Source organism: Micromys minutus (assembly GCF_963924665.1).
Source record: "Micromys minutus genome assembly, chromosome: 17".
Taxonomy (NCBI): Eukaryota; Metazoa; Chordata; class Mammalia; order Rodentia; family Muridae; genus Micromys; species Micromys minutus.
The window spans coordinates 32,721,378-32,743,666 of NC_137952.1; the positions used below are offsets into that span (position 1 = coordinate 32,721,378).

Consider the following 22,289-nt stretch of genomic DNA (forward strand, 5'->3'; position numbering starts at 1 on the left):
TGACTTTAATGTATTCAATTTCTGATGATTTCTACCCAAACGAACTATCCTGTATTATACTTAAAACTTACCAACAGGATAAGTTGTCTCTACTTAGTAAAATAAAGTGGTGTTCAGCTAACTATCCAGAAAACTCATAACCAATCTCTCTCTCTCTCTCTCTCTCTCTCTCTCTCTCTCTCTCTCTCACTCTCTCTCTCTCTCCCTCCTCCCCCCCTCTCCAGTACTGACCATATCTTTATATGCACAGGCAATTAGGGACTGACTGAAGCATTTCTGCTGTTACTAAAAACAACCAGATCCACTGTACCAACATTACCTGCTTTATGCTGAAACACTTGGGGTCAGACCATGTGAGTGTAATTTGTCTAAACCCTTCATCTGTAGAGTATGGACACAGAATAAAGGGAAAGTCCTAAACATTTATCCCCAACTGCACAGTCTGCTTATCAGTGTTAACCTCTAAAATTAAAAAAAAAAAAAACAAAAAAAACTGTCATGTTAGGATAGCAACGGACCTCTGAGTGCCCCTCGAGCTCCCTCATCTTATGAACAAGAAAAATAATCCAGACAGGTTTAGAGACCTGCCCAGACTCATAGTGGTGAACAATGTGAGCCTAGGGCTTCTCTGAGAATTCTTAACCTCACCACTGGTTGAACCATTGTCCCCCGTGTGGCAGGCCTTTCCACACCCTTCTGCATTTTGTCTGATCGCTTGTAGAGTCGGTGATAGGACGCATCCCGAGGTGACACCAGGACACAGTGGCAGCCAATCAAAAGGAAACTTTGGTATACTTCAAGTTACCTTCTGCACTCTCAATAATGGCACCAGTGTGGGCTGAGCATGAAGAACACTGGCCTGCTTACTGTCTTTTATATCCAAATACTCCACGTCACAAATAACCAAGAGATTTGGCTTCCTGGATGTGCCCCATGCTGCATACGAACATTTCAGATAGCAAGGATTGGGGAATTTGGGCCCCAGCCTTTTAATCAGCAAATGAGACAGAATAAGGAAACCATCCTTAGCTTTTGCTTTCATTCCACAAGCACAGACACAGTCTGAATTGGATGTCAGGGTCATATTTAACATGGCAGCAAAAAAGTGCTACTGAACAAAATGTAATAAAGCCAACGTGATTAGTCAAAAGGCTTCTTCTCGCTGCTTCTAGCAAGGAAGAACGTTTTTGGCAACTGGTTCTGTAGCTATAGAACATGAAGACACTTGGAACTAATCTCCCCTGTAGGAAAATGTCCCCGGATTATCAAGGTAAAGGCACATACCACTGCCTGGGCAGTTCAAGTTGTTCTTAGCGTATGAAATTACAGTTGTGCTTTTAGCTTTGCATCGGTGCAAGGTGACCTTTAAAAAGTGACCTCCGTGCATATGGGTGACACCTTTTCAAATGGACCCAAATTAGTCTTCTCTGATTTTCATATCCAGAAGATATTTTATCACTTCTCTGTTTTATAAAAGACCTGGTCCATGGTGGTCTAAAAAAGGACATGTTTCACAGTTTGTGTTGTATTCTATGAAGAGAAAAGAGTTGAATGGTCACTCTTCCTGACACAGAAAGGATAGGCTTCTGATAGCACAGATGTGGTGCCCAGAGTCGTCATTTCTTGGACTGCAAAAGTCCTGTGTTGTTATATTTTTTTACTGGCTGTTTAAGGCTTACTTCACTTCCAGAAGAGACGATTGGCAAACTGTTATCCATGTGGTATTTGATAAGGTGGCCAACGTTATCAAACACATGGTCCTTGGTCCTCACCTGGAAAAGGAAGCACACATATATTTAGGTTGGATAATAGCAGTGCTGAAAGATGGAAACAATTGTGGGGGAGTGACCCTAAAGAAGTTACTTTGCTGATTGAAGGACAGGCGCTTTTCAGTTCTGTCTTTCTTAACACCCTAGTTCACCTTTGCAGTAGCATTCAGATCTTCAGCCGGCCTCTGCAGAGCTGTGCTTGATGAAATCTGTCATGCCAACGCTCCTATAAATATATCCAGCTGATGTGTGTTCAGGCACAGTCCCGGGATTACAATTATCTTCCATAGAGTCGAGTGCTTTAACTTTACCCACCTCTCTGCCTGAAGCAGATCCCTCAGGGAAGTCCCACCTTTCCTTAGAACCTCAACACAAATCCTGCCTCCTCCAAGAAAGCTGCCTAGATCCTTCTAAGAGGCATTCCGGTTGTCTTCCTGCAAGCTTCCTTGACAAGAGCTGGCTTATAAATACCTGATTCGTGGTATTTACTGCCTCCCTGATGAAGGCAATGGATTTGTAGAATGTCCTACTGGCCTTACCATGCATCTGCCTCTTGCATGCTTTCCTGTCGCCACGGACTCCTGTGTGCAACCTGCCAGGAGAGCCAAGGCCTGCAACTAGCAACACACCTTCTTAATAACTCTGCCCCTTCCTGCAGGGGAGTCGAGCTCTGTCTGCATATTGGTTTCGCCGTACTGAAATAATGGGCAGAATTTGAATATGAACTATAAATTAGAGGATAAGACCTATCACTGAATTTCCTGATTTTGATCATTATGCTAGAGCTACGAAAAAGAGTGTCCTTGGTTTTGTAAGGACACAAGAAAAAGAAAAGGAGACAGTGACTTTAGTGCTTCCCCTAAGGCCTTCGAACCTTGATGAAGTTCTTTTCTCTCCCTGCTCCAGGGTAGATGACCAATCCTGCTGTGCTCTTAATCCCTGCCCGGCTGTCTCCTCTTCCTCCATGCTTCTCCAGCCAACACACTGGTCCAGGATTTCACAAGTCCGACCCTGAGGCACACAATTAAAGTCTCTGCCTGTCCCACACCCTCCACCCTGCCCTCTCATCAATCCTGCAGACAGCTGTCAGGATGACCTTTCTGGTATAAAGACCAAAAGCAGCCACTGTGGGCAAATGCACCAGATGTCACTGACCCAGAAGTTTTAAAGGATTCTAAGTTGAAGCTGACAAGGGTGCACAGAAAACTCTGTTTGGTGGCGTATTTGAAGAAACAAGCCTGGCCCTTCTGGGCCCCTACGCTACATGGGAGCAGCTGTGTAGAGTTGAGTGGTGACTGTCTTCACAGCTCAGCAGAGCCAACCACAGCCTCTGTTCACTCAGTCATACACTTCTGCTTCCTTATACTGGTCAGGCCCTACACACTTTTGCCTTTGCAGCTTCATCCACATAAGCTTTTAAGAACTGTGCAATTAAAAAAGAAGAGAAAGAAAGGCCACTACGTGAGATTTGAAGTATGTCGTCCAATCCTGTCAACTCAAACTTTCTCCAGTCAAAAACTGCTACTTTCAGGACCACGACTCCGCATCTCCCCAGACCTTGGCAACAACCATCGTTCTACTTTATGTTTTGGGGAGTCTGGCTTTTTAAGATACCTCATCTAAAGGGGATCATGTGACATGTGTCCGGAGACTGGCTGTCTTTTGCTTAACAAAATGCCCTCAACATCCTCGAGAACATGACAGCGTGTGACCTGCTGTTCTTCTCAAGGCTGGACAGTATTCTGTTGTATGTATGCAGCGGATCTTCTTTCTCCTCTCATCCACGAACCCTGAAATTATTTCCAGTTCTTGGCCATTGGACTATCATTGCTATGAGCATGAGTGGACCTCTCCTAAAGATAGATGGTGGGTCCCGTTCTCTTTTAGACTACTGCCCAAAAGTGAGACTGCTACTTTGCAAACTGTATTCTGGTTTTTAGTCTTGGATAACCACCAGGTCAAGAAACTTGATGTGAAAGCTCTATCTCTTCACACACACCAGAAGAGGTCATCAGATCTCATTATAGATGGTTGTGAGCTACCATGTGGCTGCTGGGAATTGAACTCAGGACCTCTGGAAGAGCAGTCAGTGCTCTTAACCGCTGAGCCATCTCTCTAGCCCTCGAATTTCTTGTTGTTTGCTGGGCATCCTTTCACATAGATGTTACTCTCCTCATCTTCTTCTCCAGAGAAATGTCACACCCTGGAGGGAATGTTTTGCTTTGCTCTGTTTTTGTGAAGTGCAGGATTTCCTTCTGTGTTTTGAATGTTAACTCTATGAATTCATAGTTTGCGAATGTTGACCTCCTTCTGTGGGTTGAGTATAAGCTTTGCAGTGTAAAGCATTCGGTTTCACCCAGAGTCACGTCTCTGTGTTTGCTTTCTGATGCTTGTGTTCTGTCAGTCTTACCGAACAGTCAGTAAGACCGTTGCTATGGAAGCATACCCTGTGCTTTCTCCTGGGGGCGTGTCTTACAGTCCAGTCTTGGACCCATTTCAGTACATTTCTATTGCTAGTGTAAGGGTCCAGTTTCATCCTTCTGCACTGATGTATTGTTTCCCATCTGCATTTGGAGATCATCCTTTCTTCAGGAAAGAGGATTCTTGACGATCACTGGACAGGACATGTGACTTTATCCCTGGGCTCATTACACCGTCCTGTCGGTCTCAATGTCTAACTTTCTGTCAACACTACTGTTTTCATTAATGTAGTTCTGTAATGGGTTTTTTAGGTCTTCAGCTTTATTCTTCTTCGAAAACAGAGTGATTTAGATATTCAGATTCCTTTGTATCAGTTGACTGTGAATTTTAGGATTTTTCTGTGTCTATAAAATGCCATCGGGACTAAAAATACGATAAAAATAATTTTAAGTCACGTTAATTATTAAAACAAATAACATAGTTGTTGACAAAATAATCATATATCAATAATTATTATATTAATAAAATAATTTAGAATTTATTATTAGAATGTAAAAATTGAATTCTCATTTAAGAATTGCAGTTGTGCATGTGGATTGCTTTGGGTGGTGTGAACATGTTAATAATGTCCAGTCTTTGAACACACTTTTATTTTGTCCCTATAGTTCCTTTCATCAATGTTTTATAGTTCTCACTGTGGAAGTTCTTAGTTGAGTTTAGTCCTTAACACCTTTTGCTATTGTACCATTATATCTGTGACTGTTTTCTCCATTTCCTGTTGGGTATGTTTTGTGTGTAAGAAACTCAAGCAATTTTGCATTAGAAAAAAACATTTATTACTATTAATTTCTTCCTGTCTTCTTACTCTTTTTAAACTTGTTTCCATCAATGAAAAGGTGTGGAATTCTGCCAAATGCCTTTTCTATGTTCGTGGAGATGATCATACAATTTTCCTTCTTCTTCCCACTTGTGATGGCTGATCTTGGTTGTCAGCTTGATTACATCTGGAATCAACTAAGAGCCAAGCAGCTGGGCAGCCAGGCAGCAGGGCAGCGGGGCAGTCGGGCATGCCTGTGAAGGAGATACTTGACTGGATCATTCGAGGTGAGTAGATCCACCCTAAATATGGCCCTGCTGTTGGGAAAACACTCTCCTCAAACAAGTTCAAGTGTTTCTGTCTTTGCATGAGCTTAAGAAGGACTGGTACAAATTCTCAACGTTTTAGTTTGTTTAGGTTCTCCATTTCCCTGAGACTCGGTCCTGGGCTGTGATGTGGTTTTAGACATTTCTTCTAGTTTGTCCAAGTTGTTGCCATATAGCTGCATATAGAAATCTTTTATCTCAAGTGGTGGTGGCACATGTCTTTAATCTCAGCACTCAAGGGGCAGAGGCAGATGGATCTCTGGGAGTTCAAGGCCAACCTGATTTACAGAGCCCAGGACAGCCAGGATTATACAAAGAAACCTTGTCTCAAAATAAGATTTCAAAAAACAAAACAAAACAAAACAAAAACAAACTTTTATAATCTTAATTACATGATACCCACGGTAGCACATTTATTTTATTTGTATTTTAACTGTAAGTTTGTCAGTTTTCTTAACCCTTAAAATGCTGCAATTCTTAGTATAACACACCACAGATCCTGTTCGTCCTGCTGAATGAACTGCGTTGAGGACAGAAAGGGGCTGTCCTCCACACGGGGCTCTGAGGCGGCTTCCAACGCTAGCCACACCCTCGTACTGCCTGTGTGGTTGATCCACTGTCTGCGGATGCGAAGTGTGGAACACGGTGAGAGCTCCGTCATACCTTGCCTTCTGGATCCACCAAGAGAAGATGTTTGGCCTGGCCACCTTGCAGTCCGCTCAGCACAAACTGCCCGGGAGATGTGACACTCTCTCGAACCAAAAAGTCCCCATCCTTCACCAAAAGTCTCTCCGCTGCCCCCCTGCTTAGCCGGCCATGGAAGCAGTCTTCATTCCACAGTTGCTGTTGGATGTGTGGCAAAGCGTACGCGCTCCCGGGCTTGGCGGTGGCTCCCGGCTGCACGGTCTCTGGCGCCTCTGGAGTCAAAATACGAAAGAGAGATCACAGAGTTATCGCCTCCCTGGTCCATTTGTGCTTCTTTCTGTGTTCAGGGTGCCGTTTGGGCAACTCCAGGGAAATAATGTCCCGGCTGGCTCTAACTGAGAGTTGAATTCCAATGTCATCTTTACGTTCTGTCTTAGGAAAGGTCACCAGGCACATAAGTCTTTCTTTCAGCGAAAAATGAAATCAGCCTATGAGTGTTGGGGATTGGTTCTGATGGTTTGAATTAATCCGGACACCCCCCCCCCAAATTATGAATCTGCATGTCCAAATACTAAAGTTCCTCGTCCCCAATTGTTTTATGATCGATCAATAAAAAGCCAACGGCCAATGGCTGGGCAGGTAGACTGAGGCAGGACTTTGAGATTTGCATGGGCTAGGAACCAGAACCAGGAGAGAGGAGGAAGACAGAATCACCATGACTGGGTATCTGGAGCCATAACAGGACAGACTAATAATTAGCAGGTGATTTTCCTGAGATGGTTCACTTCAGATTATGATATAATCTGCAACAAATTCACTCTAATTAGGCAAGGCCCTAAGAGAATTCATTTTAGCAATGATTCCTGCTATTAATATGCTTTTCCTGTTATTATTAAACATAAGTAACAATCACTAGGTATTAGCCCACCCCTTTAGAGCAGATTTCTGCAGATCCACAAAGATGTACTGTCTTATAGTCATGCTATAAATGGATGACTTCTTAAGTCTTAATGGTAATCCTATAAGAATTCCTAAAATTATATCAGTGATTATTAAGCTTTTTTTATAGTGGGACTGCTATTAGGTCATTTCTGACAGTCAAAACTGCAGTGAGAACTCTGCCAGTCTCCCATGTGTCATCAGTTAATTGCTTCTAGATAGTAAACAGACTCTCTACTACTCAGAGCACATTCCAAGAGATTGTAAAATCATTAACTGAAGGTCATAAAAAGGGAACTAATGATTTATTATAGGTGCTAGGGCAGAAGATAAAACAATGACTGGGTTTATCTATACAAAACTTCGCTAACACCTTAGTTATGGTTTTAAACCTTCAGTGAACCTGTGGAGTGAGACAGGTGATGGGTGTTTAGCCAGACAATTACTCCTAATGGACATGCACATAAGCATTCCATGGTGTAAATTCTATTTCAGTTTATGATTTGATTTTTTTAAGTGTGAACTTGTGATTAACTTTTTAACATGTGATCATGTATTCTGAAAGATGTATTAGTGCTGAGGACAAAGAGAAGAGTCAGAACTGAGCTGAGAAGTTTTCAGACAGAACACCCTTTAGACAGAACTGAACTCAGGAAGAACGTAGAAGTACAGGCACAGCATTGGGAGAAAAGGCACTGGGAGTAAGAGCATCACTGTGACCTCGGAGCAGGAGGAGAGCAGGACTGGAAGAGAATGCAGAGTGGAATAACTTAGAAACTGTAGGTAACATAAAAATCTAAGAGAGCAGTGTGCAGAATGCAGAAGGGGGTAGGAAAAATGAAGAAGCCATACCTAGACATTCTCCTTGGCAAACGTTTTAGCCCAGCCTTCCTACCAAACTGCCCTGCTGTGGCTCATACCGTTTACCTGTATGAACTGCACACGTGCTGAGAGAAAAGCAAGCACAGCGTTAGTGGAGCTCAGTCTATGTGGCTTCCCAGGTTCCTAGGAGATACTGATCCTGAACTGGGGGCACCGAGGAGAACATGTCTGTGCCAGTGAATGTAGCGCCATTGCACACTGCTAGTAGCAATGATTACAGTGTGGTTCTCATTTCTTATAACACACACTTGTGGAAGGCTTCAGATAACTCATGCTATTTTATTTTAAAAACTAAACAGGTCCCCAAATTGGGGTTTTAGAAAGGCTTAAACTACCCATTTAAGGCACGCTGCTAATGTTGTAGGGATGGAATTTGAAACAAGAGCCATCTGACTCCAAAGCTTGGGCTTTTGGTCAACCAATTCCATGACAATGGATGTTAAAAAAAATGTCCATTTTCCAAACTATCTAGGTGCCTACAAATGTTATGGCATCTCCTAGACAGACCATACCTGTAACCCAACAGGAGACTGAAGCAGGAGGATTGCTGAGAGTTTTATCTACACAGTAAATCTGAGGCAAGTCAATACAAACCAATAAAATTTTTCCTCAAAGTAAAAAAAAAAAAAGAAAAAGAAAAGAAAGAAAGGAAGGAAGGAAGGAAGGAAGGAAGGAAAGAAAGAAAGAAGGAAGGAAGGAAGGAAGGAAGGAAGGAAGGAAGGAAGGAAGGAAGGAAGGAAGCGGGGCAAAGGTGAAGATCGTTTGCTGCTCCTGCCAAGGATTCAGTGTCTATGACCCACAAGTTGGCCCATAACTACCTGTAACTCTAGTTCCAAGGGATATGGCTCCCTCCTCTGGCCACCACGAGCACTACATGCATGTGGTGTACCTACATGCTCACAAAACATTCGTACAAAATAAGCCTTTTAAAAATATCCACCAAAAATAGTTCACTATATCAAGCTTATGACTGAATTTTGCTTAAAATGACATCTTTAATGGTGAATTAAGAACATGGAAAAGAAAGAAAAAACCCATCATTAAAAAGCAGCACTGTGTTCTGAAATGCAAAGGGTCTTTTGGGATCTTTTGCCCAGAAAGCTCTCTTCCTTCATGAACACAGAGGGGAGATGCACTGGACTCAAACTGTGAGACTTGCATTCCACCATGCGGTGAGGTCATCGCTGTAAACGCCCTTCAGTACCCTATGGATAGCCCAGTTCCCACGTCAGTATGTTGGAACCCTGCCCTGCTTAAGAACGCCTATTTGACACAGGAATGTCATGACAGTTATAGTTAGCACCACAAACAGCTCTGAAGCTAATGACTGGAAAGAATGTTCCTCCACAAATCATCTCCCTCCCCATTGTTGCCAGAAAAGGCCTGAGGAGACGTGTCCAGATGTTGACTAATACTCGAAGTTGGCCTCGGAGCTGCCTGTTCTTGGACACAGTGGAAGACTTCTAACGAGCAGTCCCATGCACGTTTACACGTTTGTGTCACAGACAGGCTCTGCACGAGTGTGAAGCAATGCACACGGGCGTACATCGTGAGGATGCGGGAAGTTAAGCGTGGTGTGCACTTTTGGTTTGTCTTAAAATTATGGATAGCTTTTGGACAAGGACAAAAGAAAAGAAAAACAGACATTGTATCATCTTGAAGACTCAACGGCATATGGGCCGGCCTTGGGGATGCAGACAGGGTCTCTAACATAGGTTCCCAGACTCGGACAAGGACGAGACACAGTGTGCTGAGCAACCCTAACTGTTTCCTGAGCATCGGATTCTGTTAGCGGAGGAAAACGTGTGATAGGCTTTCCAACGCGCTTTAACTTTGAAGGTTATATTGTTAATTTGGGAAAGAAGAAGTCAACATCTGGTCTCGTCATCCACTCTGGCTGCTCAATGCTGGGGCGCATCGCTCTATCCCCTGCTCCTCGGGGGTCACTGACGCTAACGGAGCAGCTATGTGAGGCCCGTCTCTGAGACAGAAGATGGGTGTGCAGAGGCAGGGGCAGTGCTCATCTCTTAATGAGGTAGAGGTGGGCAGAGGTAAGTAGATGCTCAGCGATTCACCAGCAGTTGGATGGTAATCACGGGAAACTATTCCCATCCACGGTGTTGGGTACAGCATGAGGGTTTGGAAGGATTTAATTTCTCAATCACCCCATTCTTTGTTATTTGTATTCTAGGAGCATCCATATTACTTTCGAGTTTTGAAAACGCTCTGTAGAATAAAATGCATGCCAATGCCAGGGCAGTCCCATAACTAAGGGTGCAGGAAGGTGCCAACTTTAGGAGATTGTCAAGCTCAGCCTATTCCTCTGAGCACAGGACTTGGCATCCTGTTGCAGGGGATGGAGAGGAGGCTCTGGTCGGGCTATCTGTAGGCAGTGGGCTTCCGAAAGTGGTGGCATTAGTTAAAAACAAACCTTCACTCTTCCAAGAAGCATAGGGGTCTCCTTTCCAACAAGCCTCAGGCTGTGTGGGGCAGGTGGGGGGTGAAGGGTACCCTGGTTTTCAGTTGAAATAAGTAAAGCCCCAGAACCTAAAGTGAGACAGTAAGACGCTTCCTAGTTTCCTGTAAAACAAAACAAAACAAAAAACCAGGGCCCTTCACACAACCCACACCACAGCCCCCCCACCCCCGTAAAGTGGCATCGGTCACGCCCCAAGTCCCTCCTCCACAGGTAAGACGTGACCACAGGTCACATAAGCTCCAGGCAGAAGCAGGACCACACCCCCAAATATGAAGACAAGGTCTTCCTATGCTTTCAGGCCAAGCCAACAGGAAGTACCCGTTGTCAGACTCCGAACCCTTTCAAAACTGTCTATATGGGGGTTTGCTCAGGATTAAATGTGTGCAAGAATCATTCCACTATCCGAGAGCCTTTGTTTTAAGAGCTGTTAACACCGCCGTCTGAGAAGAGATTTCCTCTCCCAAAGCTTCTTGCACCCCGCGCAAGAGCCTCTCACTGGCTCGGTTCAACCTGGCAGAAACGGGGGCAAGCCGGACCCAGCAGTGGAGGCCGCAGAAGCCACTCCCATCTCTGACCAGAGATCTGTGTGGGACTTCCGACCCAAGCCCCACAAGGCTGCAACCGTCTCTCCAGTTAACAAGCAGCATTATTTTGTGTGAGTTTTGGACTAAAGATATGGGGTGTGGCATATTTTGTTAACAGTGAAATCACAACCAACAGCACTATAGCTCATACTTGATTGATGGTTTTATAAACCTGTACTTTCTCATGAGGAACCTTCTCAGTTTTCTTGCACTAAAAACACTACAAAGCACTTTCCTCCCAAGGCTCAGGCTAGTTTAATAGTGAAAGCACTATACAAAAGCACTATACAAAAGTAGTGAAAGCACTATAAAATAGCACAAAATGTGAATAATCTAGGGGCACTAAATGCACCACAAAAGGACATAAGGTCGGTCAGTTGCTCTTCACTCTGTGAGACAACTTGACTATGTAGACCAGGCTATCCCCCAAAGCCTCTATGTAGCCCAGTGAGGTCTCAGATTCCTGTGGTCTCCATAGGTAAGTGCCAAGAAACTTGAGTCAAATGGCTGCCCAAAGCATGAAAGTCGGCAGGAGGGAGAACTTCCCTGCTGCTGTCAGCCATGAGAAAACTAATAGCCTTTGTGGCTCCACGAATGTCTCTGACTCACAACTAATGCACTGTGGGTACTGATGGGAGGGGCTCAACCAAGTCCTGCCGAGCAAGCTACGCCTCAGTTGTGAAACCTGTAAATACTGAGAACGGACAGAAGATTAAACAGTAGGAATTGTATTACTGAAAATACAAATACACCTCCATATGCCTGAAAATGTGTTAGGAAATTCTGACCGTGTGTGTGTGTGTGTGTGTGTGTGTGTGTGTGTGTGTCAAGTGTAGATGAGAGGTAAAAATAGTACCCTTGTACCCTTAAGTCAGGCATGGCGGCTGCACAAGCCTTCATTCAGTCCCAGTACTCAGGAGGCAGAGGCAAATGAGTCTTTGAGTTTAAGGCCAGCCTGGTCTATATAGTGACATCATGGATGATGATGGTGATGATGATGATGATGATGATGATACCAAGAGAAAAATTATTTATAATATAATGAAAGATCATGGGCCTGTTGAGAAAGTTACAAAGTTAGTGTTTGGTCATAAGTAGGGTTGCAGAGAACAAAGGACTGGCCCAATAGAGGAAGTGTAATGAGGAGCCCAGAAATAGATGCGTGTACATGAGCTTAGTGTATCAGCGTGGTGTTAGGGGAGAAAGACAGCACTCGACCAGCAGTGTGTGGAAAGCTGAGCCACACAGAATCAAGTGAGATTCACTGGGGAAGCAGAGCTAGGGAACACATCACGCTTCCTCAGAACTCCTCATGTTTGCAGTGTGGTGGGAAGGACCAAGTATCCCTGCTGGTCACAACTCTGGGCTTGTCTGCTGATTCATCCTTTTCCTGAGTGGATGGATCAGTAAGGTTATCTGGATAAAAGATGCAGAGTCTGGATAAAAGAGGTTAAAAGGATCGTCAAGGTGGAGGGAAACAGGAGGAACAATTACAAAGGAGAGGCTGAAGATTTAAGGAGTTTCACATATATTTTTTAAAAATTAAGTAGGGAAAAAAATAAAAACTAAAAGAAAAAAACAAATAAAAAAATTAAGTAGGAAAAAAATGACCATGGCTTTGTCTCATAAAGTTCTTTTAAACCAACATTTTAAAAATGCATTGTATGTGTGTGGGTGGTTGGGAGGGGTGAGGCTGGAGAGATGGCTCAGAGGTTAAGAGCACTGTCTAATCTTCCAGAGGACCCAGGTTCAATTCCCAGCACCCACACAGCAGTTCACAACTCTTTGTAACTCCAGTTCCAGAGGTCCCAACACCTTCACACAGACATCCATGCATGTAAAACACCAATGCACATGAAATAAAAATTAAAATAAATGCATTTGGACTGGGATTTGGCTTTTGGATAGAGGAACGACAATTAGATGTCAACCTCAAGGGGGCGGCAGAAAGCCTCATAGGAAATAAAGGTTGGGAAAGTGCTGACGTCAGCACAGGAAGAAAGGAGAGGGGGAAGACAGAAGCATTGGGGTCAGGACAAGGCAGCCTTGTCTGAACTCTGAGCAGGGATTCACTTTGCTATGAATTAATGTTACAACTGCCTATTGTTTCTTTGTTTATAAACAGAAGGCTAAGTCTTCTTAGTTACCTTGGAAGACATCTATCTCTACACCAAATGTTGCCTTACCCACACAGGACATTTCCCACTGGACCAGCTCAGGAACTTACTTTAACAGTGGGGAATGAATATCCTGGCACCGTCTCACATCTCACAACATCCTCTGTGCTGGACAGAGATGCACTTTCTTCAAGGAAGAACCAACTGCCTCCCCCTTCACGACTCCACCCCGTGATGGCTTACCATTGGTGGCCTACGTACAGACAGATTCTTTGTCTGTGTAGGACAATGCCGGCAGAACACACAGGCTCTCTGAGGAGGTGGCCAAAGCTCTCACAGGCCTGAGGTGTGTTCCACTACCCGCTCTGCCCAGGCACACCCTCTTCCTGTGCATCTAGATGGCGGTCCCCACAGAGACCTGATATGCCGACCTCCACCTTGGTGTGTGCCTCCAGATCACTCCATCTAGACAGTTAAGGTTCTGTTGAAGGCCAGACTCAACAAAATCTCCTTTGAAACATCTCAGCTCACACAGCTGCCCTAACTGAAAATCTCATTTTGGTAGATCTGCAGAAGCCTCCTGGGCAGAGACCAGGCCTCCCCAGGGACATCTTCTCCAGCTTTGGAGCAAGTCAAGGCTGGTGCCACACCAACCTCTGAGCACGGTATCTTGTGAAAAACATTGTTTTTCAAATGGTTTCAGACTTTGGGCTTATTTAGACATACCGATCTGTTCCTACTTATACATTCACCAACCCCACGCACTACCCCAAACCAAAACACGGCTGCTCACTCCCTTGTTTTCGGCCCACAGTTGAAGTGTATAGTTGGAGAACAGAGCACCTCATTTCAGGGCTGTATCAGGGGGGCTGAGTGGTTCCTGTGAGCAACACTACCAAACAGAGCAGACATTATGGACATTGTTCCTCTTGCAAAGAAACAAGTTCAAGTTTATCGGCTGGCTTTGAGAGCTCTTCCTTAATCAAAAACACACATCAGAGACTCAGAAGCAATTGAAGTAAATTCAGTGTTGGAACAATTATCAATAACCATGTGCAAAGTCACTAAAATGCATAACATGTCCACACAGATCTGATTCATTACCAACTAACAACAGTTAACAGGTCAAGAAACCAACAGGTAAAGGCACTTACTTGCCTGCAAGCTTCCCATACAAGTGTGTCAGCCAGACCACACAGGGTGGATAGAGAGAGCCCACTTCTGCAGTTTGTCCTGAATGCTCTTGTATTTACTCATGTGCATGAATACACAAAAATAAACAACTAAATGTAATGCCCTCAAACAAAACAAGTTAGAAAGAAAAAAAAAGAAAGACAAAAGAGAGAAAGGAAGGAAGGAAAGAAAGAAAGAAGGAAGGAAGGAAAGAAAGAAAGAAAGAAAGAAAGAGAAAGAAGGAAGGAAAAAAGGAAGGAAGGAAGGAAAGAAGGAAGGAAGGAAGGAAAAAGTTATTGTAGCCCCCCAAAGATGAAGCCAAGGAAATAGTTTTTAAATTACAAAGGATGCCTGTCCACAGCGGTCCCCCAAAAGTGAAGTCTTAATCACCTATCTAATTTGGTAAATGGGCCTCTCAGATATAACCAAAGTAAGGATCTTGCAAAACCACCTCATCCCACTCAAAATGCAGTGACTTGCCCAGCCACAGGAGGTAGCGGGTGTGAGACCGGTACAGCTACTGGGGTGCCAGTAAGCCAAGCATCGTTGGCAGTCACCAATGAGCCACAGAAGCGAGGACAGGGGCACAAGGCAGAGTGCTCAGGGCCCGGAGAGGAGTCAGTGCTGCCAACACCTTGACTTGGTCATTCAACCCTCACCACTGGGAGAACCGGGAGCTGTTCTGAGACACAACGTATATGGTGACTGGTCATGGCCTGTTGCCACAGAGCCAGGAAATGAATACAGGTGGTGGGAAGGCACTTACTTTCAAGGTACCATGGGCTCCCTTGTGGCAGAGTTGAGCTTTGATGTCCAGCATTGCTGCGCATGCTCTGGAGAGCCTGTGTATTGACATAGCAGGGGTCATCAAAGAGATCCACTCGCCACAAGTTCCTCAGCAATGGAGCATCAGTCTGTGCTGTCACTCTCTCGTGGGGAATACCTGGAGTGGTTAGCAGTGAGCAGGGCATCATCATCATCATCATCATCATCATTACTATTATTATTTTATTATTATTATTATTGCCATGTAAATCATGGCTGAGTTGAAGAGCAACGGGAAGCTGTGTGTCATGCATGTCCACCCCAAACAAGAACTGAACACTGACACTTAGGACTTTGTGGAAAAACCACCCTCTCCCGGGCTTCCCTCCCCTCTCCACAGTATTCAGCCGTGCCCTCTGACAAGAACAGACAGGAGAGATATGCAGGAAGACCTGGGGGAAATGGCCAGTGAAAGTAAGGACCTGTAGAGCAAACAGTGCCAGCTCAGGGTGATGGGTAGTCCAGGAGGAAAGGAAATCTATCAAACTGAAAGTGAACTCTATCACTAAACCTCTTTTAAAGACTTGTTACTTAATCTGCAACAAATTAACTTAGAAGTAAATGAATGCACGAAAGGAATACGGTGCTGTGGTGCTATCCCTGGCTGTCAATTTGAGTACATCTGGAATGAACTACGATTCAGAAATTGAGGGCACACCTGTAATCCAGATCTTGAGGCTGGAAGACTCAGACTTTTGATCCCAGATCTTGACAAGGGATGATACATGATTTTTGATCTGGATCTTGAGGCATCATAAGCATGAAAAGCTTAGGCCCAGGCCAGGTGATACACACCTTTAATCCCAAGAGACAGAGGCAAGCAGAACTCTGAGTCCAAGACCTGCCTGGGACAGAACAAGTTCCAAGAACAGCGTAGGTCCAGGCATGGTGGTGCATGCCTTTAATCTGGGCCATACCTTCTGCTGGAGGCCCACATAAGGACAATGGAAAGAGAAGCGTTCCTTCCTCTCTGCCGGGTTGTACTTACTTGCCAGCACATCTGTTGGAACCTACTTCTTCAGGACTCCAGCTTATACAGAAGACCAGCTGAAACAGCTAGCCTCCTCAGACCGAGCAACTGCTAGGTTGTTGGGCTTCCCAGTCACAGCTACCCATTGCTGGGTTAGTTGGACTGCAGACCGAAAAACATTTCAATGTTTTCCCTTAATCTATCGAGGCATTCCCTAAGTTCCGCGACTCTACAGAAACCTGGCTAATACAAGCTCCACTCTCCTCTTCTTGCCAAGCTCAAGGCTTGGCACTGATTGCTGGTGTCTAACCGTGTCTGGTGGAGTGGTCTCTGCCTTCGTCTCTGTTTCCTCCTCTCCTCTCAGCCAGTTCTCTCCTAAGCCATCTCAGGCTACACACTAGCCAAATGCTCTTTTAAAACTGAGAACCCTCTGGCTGGGGAGATGGCTCAGTGGTTAGGAGCACTGACTGCTCTTCCAGAGGTTCTGAGCTCAAATCCCAGTAACCACACGGTGGCTCACAAGCATCTATAATGGCATCTGATGCCCTCTTCTGGTGCGTCTGAAGACAGCTACAGTGTACAGTGTATTTTACAGTGTAAAATAAATAAGTCCTTTAAAAAAGATATTAAAAAAACTGAAAACCCAATCACATTTCTCAGAGATTTAAAAACCATACTCTGCAGAACCTCGGGCCCTTCCCTGTCTACCTGGGTCTACTTCCAGTCTCTGCCAGAGGTCGAATTGGCCTTCTGCAGTATGATCGCCACGTAAACCTCAGGTGTCAACTCAAAGCCCTCTTTCCTCAGGACCAGAGGGTTCTCTGCTTTCCCAGAGGGTTGTACCTTTGCTCTGAAGGCCATTCTGTGAGAGGAATTAACCTTCTCATCCCTCTTACTTGCTTATGGTCCACACTACATCCAGGCTGCACAGTCCACAAGAGCAAGGCTGACATCCGCCTTGCTCACAGCTGCAAAGCGTCACATGTCTGGCACATGACAGTTATTGGATTAAGGGTATTAGCACAATCTTTCATGATCTGATGACACGAAAGGCTCCACATCCCCCACATGGCTGTGTCCTAGGGATGCCAGGGTGATTTTTTTTTTTTTTTTTTTTTTTTTTTTTTTTGGCGTCTCTGTTTAAATGAGCACATTTATAAACTCCAGGATCATCATGAAGCTGTACCCAAAGCCGTAGCTCTCGACTGCCTTACAGTAAGACAACATTCCTTCCATCCTTCAGTCACGCAGCCCCTTAGATGGGGTCCAAACAGGACAAACGCACACCAGCTTTGGTGTGATGGTGAGAGAGGACCAATAGGAAGACGCCACTCTGGTACCTGCTCCTCGTTCCCTGTCCTCCTGTTCGTCACCTGTTGCTGTCATCTCACCCAGTGTTAGCACTGGAAATCCCAAGGGGGAGTCCAGTCTCTACAGAGGGAAGGGTTGTCAGGGCATTGCATTTGTGCATTTTGTGACGTGTTTGTGACATATGACTGTTTGCTTAGTCGAATGGAGTTATGAGCTAGGGAAGCTGCTTTGAACTTTCACAAATAAAGAGTGACTAACAGATCAAGGCAGTCACAGCCTGGATGATACTTCCTGAAGCAAAGTCATAAGGTGAGAATCAGTGAGCTAATCCAATGAGACATCCCCCATATGCAACATTAGCCTGCTCTGAAACAAAGATGTACAAGTGCTTTTATACTAAATGCCGTTCAAGGCCTCAAGAGATCTCACCGAGGGGACTGTTGAGAAAATGCAGGCCGTGTGAGAGACAGAACAAGTCAGCTTCAGCACAGAGAACGTGCTGCTAAGATCGAAGAGCGATCCAAACAGAACAAGCTCATGCCAGGTACATCCTGAATGCTGGAAATTCCCAGGAAGAGGGAATTAGGCGGACAAGAACAAGTCTCAGTTCCAAGAGGGCAGGAGTTCAGAGGTGTTTGCACTTAGTGTTAATTTAATTTTCAGTCATATTAACTAAGAATTAGTTTAAAGTTTTACACTTGGTCTCAGCCAAAAGACTGAGAAGTAATTAAGTTAGGATATTAATTGGCTGTAAAGAATTTCATAAAAGAATTTTTTTTTGAGGCAGAGTTACACTATGTAGCCCAGGCTGGCTCAAAACTCACTTTGTACCCCAGGCTGGCCTTGAATTTAAAGCTTTCTGCCTCAGGGGAGCTGAGACTTGAGGCAAGTGCCACAGTGGAATTTTAATTTTTATCAAAAGAAACTGTGCTTTTAGAAAGTTACAACACTGTTCTTGCTCACAGATCTTTTCATGCAGCATGTAGATGTAGAATGGTGAAAATCAGGGATAAACTCCAATCAAAGGACCTTCCTATGTCCCTGGTATATAAAAATAAAATAGTGGGCAAATATAGATATGACAAATGGGATTTGCTGAGTCCCTCAAAGTGGTTACCCAAGTCCTTCCCCACCTAACCCTGCAGGACTTACCTTTAGGAAGAATGAAGCCACTAGATGGCAACATATTAGACCTATTTCTATCATGACATTTGAGGCCTTGTGTTTGTCTGCCCCACGGCATGAGCACACACAGGGCTGAGCACAGAGCTCCCGGCAAGGTGGATCACAGGAGTTACTGATGCAGTCAGTTATCTCTATTTCCTAGCCAAACTAGAACACTGTAGGTTGATGTCTATATGCAGGTGAGAGCTGGCACTAGTTAGGTCAAGGCGATACTTGATTGGACAGTAGAGAGTGGGGCGGGGACAGTTTTTGTAAAGTGGGAGAGAAGAAGAAGGGGGAGAATCAGGGGAGATAGGAGGGGAAGGAGCTAGAAGCCAACATGGCTGCGGATGTAAATATTCTCTGCACATAAATACAGGTTGTTATGAGTATTTTGGTGTGTTCATTAATGTGGCAACTTAATTGAGTTCAAAAGAAAGTGTAGTGGCAGGATGTACAAAGCCCACCGTAGGATTGTGTGTGTATGTGTCTGTGTATGTATGTGTGTGTGCGCGCGTGCACGTGCTCGAGTGCCAGGTGTGGTAACAACCTGCCAAGGGAAAGTGAGTAAAAACAGCACGCTGGAATGGTTGTGGATCACCCGGGGCAGAGGCAGCCAGGACGAGCGGAACAGACCGCCTGTGGTGAGCAGACTACACAGTTCTGCACAGAGTGGACTGCGCAGGAACTGGGTGCTGCTTTTTTTAATATTTACCGTAACCGGTGGCGAACCAACGTGTTAGGCAAGAATCCACTAGAAATGTAAGATTGTTAGCCTAAGAGAATGTTATTTTCTAAGTAGAGTAGGCCAGCTCCATATTGAGTCACAGGATGTCTCAAGCTCTGGAACCTTAAACAAAAGAAACACAGACGTGGCCAGGCTTGCAGGCTGTTGGTCCACGGCTGTGATAAGTACTGGCAGCTCAGAGAGTTAGAGATCAGAAGCTGCTTGATTCTTTAACAAAAATTGTTTAGAGAATGTATTTTAAAAGTTGGTTTATTTATTTTAAAGATGGTATAAAGACTTAATGCTTAAGACTTACAGGATCACCCTTATTCTGTCTAATGTGGGCCCCACGGGAATTTTGGGTTTAAATCCCAGCTAGACAAGTTGCCTGCTTCTTAATGACATTATTAATGGAATTGTAATTAAGTTTGTTTTTATAGTTAGAAGAAGAGTGTACAGAGATTCCAAATCACATGGGGATTTTTCACCTGCAGTTTGGAACTAAGATAGGGAATATTAGTCACTGACTCCAAGTAGAGAGTGTGGATATTTACAAGCTAATAAAGTTATTAAAAATAGAAGTCTGTAGCACCAGGCAGAGTGCATAACAGACGTGTATCATAGAAGTGGTTGGTGAGTGGAGGTCTGACCCTCCAGATAGAGAGCTTGACAGATCGATACATTTTGGGCTAAAGTCCTGATTTGACAAGGTTCTTACATCTTATTGATGCTGAAATTGATAGAAGGTGTTTAATTTGTTTTATGAATTACCCCGCTAATTGCCATATGGCTCGTCAATGCCGGCTAGTGAGGGTTTGTGGTTATTTTAAAATTACCACAGCAGGAGGCTCACATTCTCTTAACGTGGGCTTCATGGGAATTTTGAGTTGATCTCCTGACATTACAGATTATTAGAGGCCTAAGAATAGGATCATACCGTGTTTTAGTTTATTAGTTTGTTTTCTATTGTTTTGATTTTCAAAATGAGTGTGATGTTGAGTTTTGTGGTTATATTATTTCTCTTGGGGAGAATCAAGATACAAGCTTTTCTGGTTGCTGACTAAAAGACATGCCATTTTGAGAGAAAGGTTCTGTCTTTGTGTTTTTAAAAGGGGTGACTATGCTCTGGATGCCTTCCAGAGTTATTTTGATTAGATTTGATAGAGGAAGACCATCTAAAGGAGTAGAATCAAGAGAATAAAACAAAAAATGAACAAAATGTCATCCTAACTATAGATGTCTCAATGATGATAAAGCTTTATTTTGAGATTTATATGTCACGGAATGTACAGCTTTGGTGAGTTTCACCGTCAGACCTATTCGAACTCGATCCTTGGGATCCAGTCCAGGACAGACATCAAAGACTACAGCAATTGTCAGTATGGCCTTCCTTCTTGAGGCCTGGCCTACTTCCTCTTCCCTACCTCCCTTCTAGATATCTCAACACCCATGTGCAGCTTGAAGAAGCCAATGAAAAGTCATCTCTCTGATTCCCTGGACTTTGGGGTGGCTGAAGGTGGTTATTCTAAGGTTATTTTTTATGAGGAATTTAGAAATGGTCATAATTTAACAGGGGGGGGGGAATTAGCTAGATTGATTTGTACAGCTATAATCTCATTTGGTAACTAAGCTAAAGTTATATCTTACATTGGTATAAATCTTTGTAATTGATACAAAGTTGAAGTTATAACCTTTACATTGGTATAGAATTTATTTGATACAAATTTAAGATTTTAATTGGTATAATTTCTTATTGATTTGAAATTGAGATTAATATTGTTACTTTTGTATATGCACTGTGCCTATACAATACATTTAAGAATACAAGGTTTGGATTCAGTCCTTCTATTGATGCCATTGCAAACTTCTGAGTTGATTAAACATAGGAACTAGGGGTCAAATAAATTCATGGCTCCTGACTCACTGTTAAGGTGTTTTAAAATTTTCTCATCAGAAATAGCTGATAATAGTTAATGGACAACAGTCTAGATTACCTTATATAGATATATAGTTTTCAAAAACATCAGAAATCCATAAATTATGACATTTAATGTTATTTATCTTTTTTAAAGACGTATCTGCTTCTAACATTTCCTCTTTGGTGGATTCAACAAAGAAATTGAGCATCTCTACCACCAATACTTGTGGCTAGGCAGCCACTGGGCCAAAATTGCCTATTTCACCTACAGACTAATACTGTCTAAAAAGAAACACATTATGCAGACTAGTCAACTGATAATATTTGCTGAGCCAGAATTATCAGCCCTTCAAGATTTCTGCATTTCAAGAGTCTGTCAGTTGATCCTGGGCCAGAAGGCTGAAGACTCGCTCTTATGTGTTGCTAACAGGGGACTGTGCTAGTGGAGATTTGTCTCTACAGCTTGTCTCAGTTCTGGAAGCCATGTTAGGTTTCCTATGTTTATAGATATTTGGTCATTCTCAGATTTCTGATGGGGTTGAAGACTAAGTTAGCCTCACAGCCTACCAAGTTAATTAACTTTGAGAAAACATAGTCATTTAGATGATTTTCAAATGGTAATAGTTGTGCACAGTTTACATTTGAGAGAAAAGCTTTTTAAAAAAATTAAACAGAAAGGGTGATGTGTAGGTTGATGTCTATATGCAGGCAAGGGCTGGCACTAGTTAGGTCAAAGAAATACATGATTGGATGGTAGAGAGTAGGGTGAAGACAAAGTTTTGGTAAAGCGGGAGAGACAGTGAAGGGAGTAGAATCAACATGGAGCTGGTGAAAGAGTATTTAGCCCCAGGTGATCTTAATTGATGATATGAATAATTTCAAGGGTTTCTATAGGTCAATTTGTCTTATCTAGGTGGGCGGTTAGTATCTTTGTCAAGTGGCTGTAAGCTTATTGTGTGGATGCATTGTGGATTGAGAATTTAACATATAAGTCTGTTTGATAAATTGATTGTTGAGTCATGATTTTACCAGGCTGTGGAGAATGAGAGCAAAGTTCATGGCTTACTGGGAGAGAGTGGCTCGAGATTGTGTCCTAGAGAAACAGCCAATCCCAGAAGATCTGGCTCGGTGGCCCACAGCTCCCTGTTGGAGCAGTTCCTGCACAATGGCTGTATGTTTTGTTCCATGTCTGCCCTTTAAGAGCAGGAGGACTTTAAGAGAA

General features: G+C 43.7%; 1 protein-coding gene across 1 annotated transcript in view; it reads right to left on the minus strand.

The window, feature by feature from the left end:
• Window positions 1–1,616: 1,616 nt before the first annotated feature.
• SHC4 (SHC adaptor protein 4) overlaps window positions 1,617–22,289 on the minus strand; it is a gene marked incomplete at both ends in the record, with an annotated part of 92,996 nt that continues 72,323 nt past the window's right edge. Inside the window, 3 exons of the mRNA XM_080931003.1 lie at window positions 1,617–1,772; window positions 5,997–6,250; window positions 14,919–15,095. Coding sequence (XP_080787129.1) covers window positions 1,617–1,772; window positions 5,997–6,250; window positions 14,919–15,095 — 587 coding nt within the window. The remainder of the gene's footprint in view (window positions 1,773–5,996; window positions 6,251–14,918; window positions 15,096–22,289) is intronic.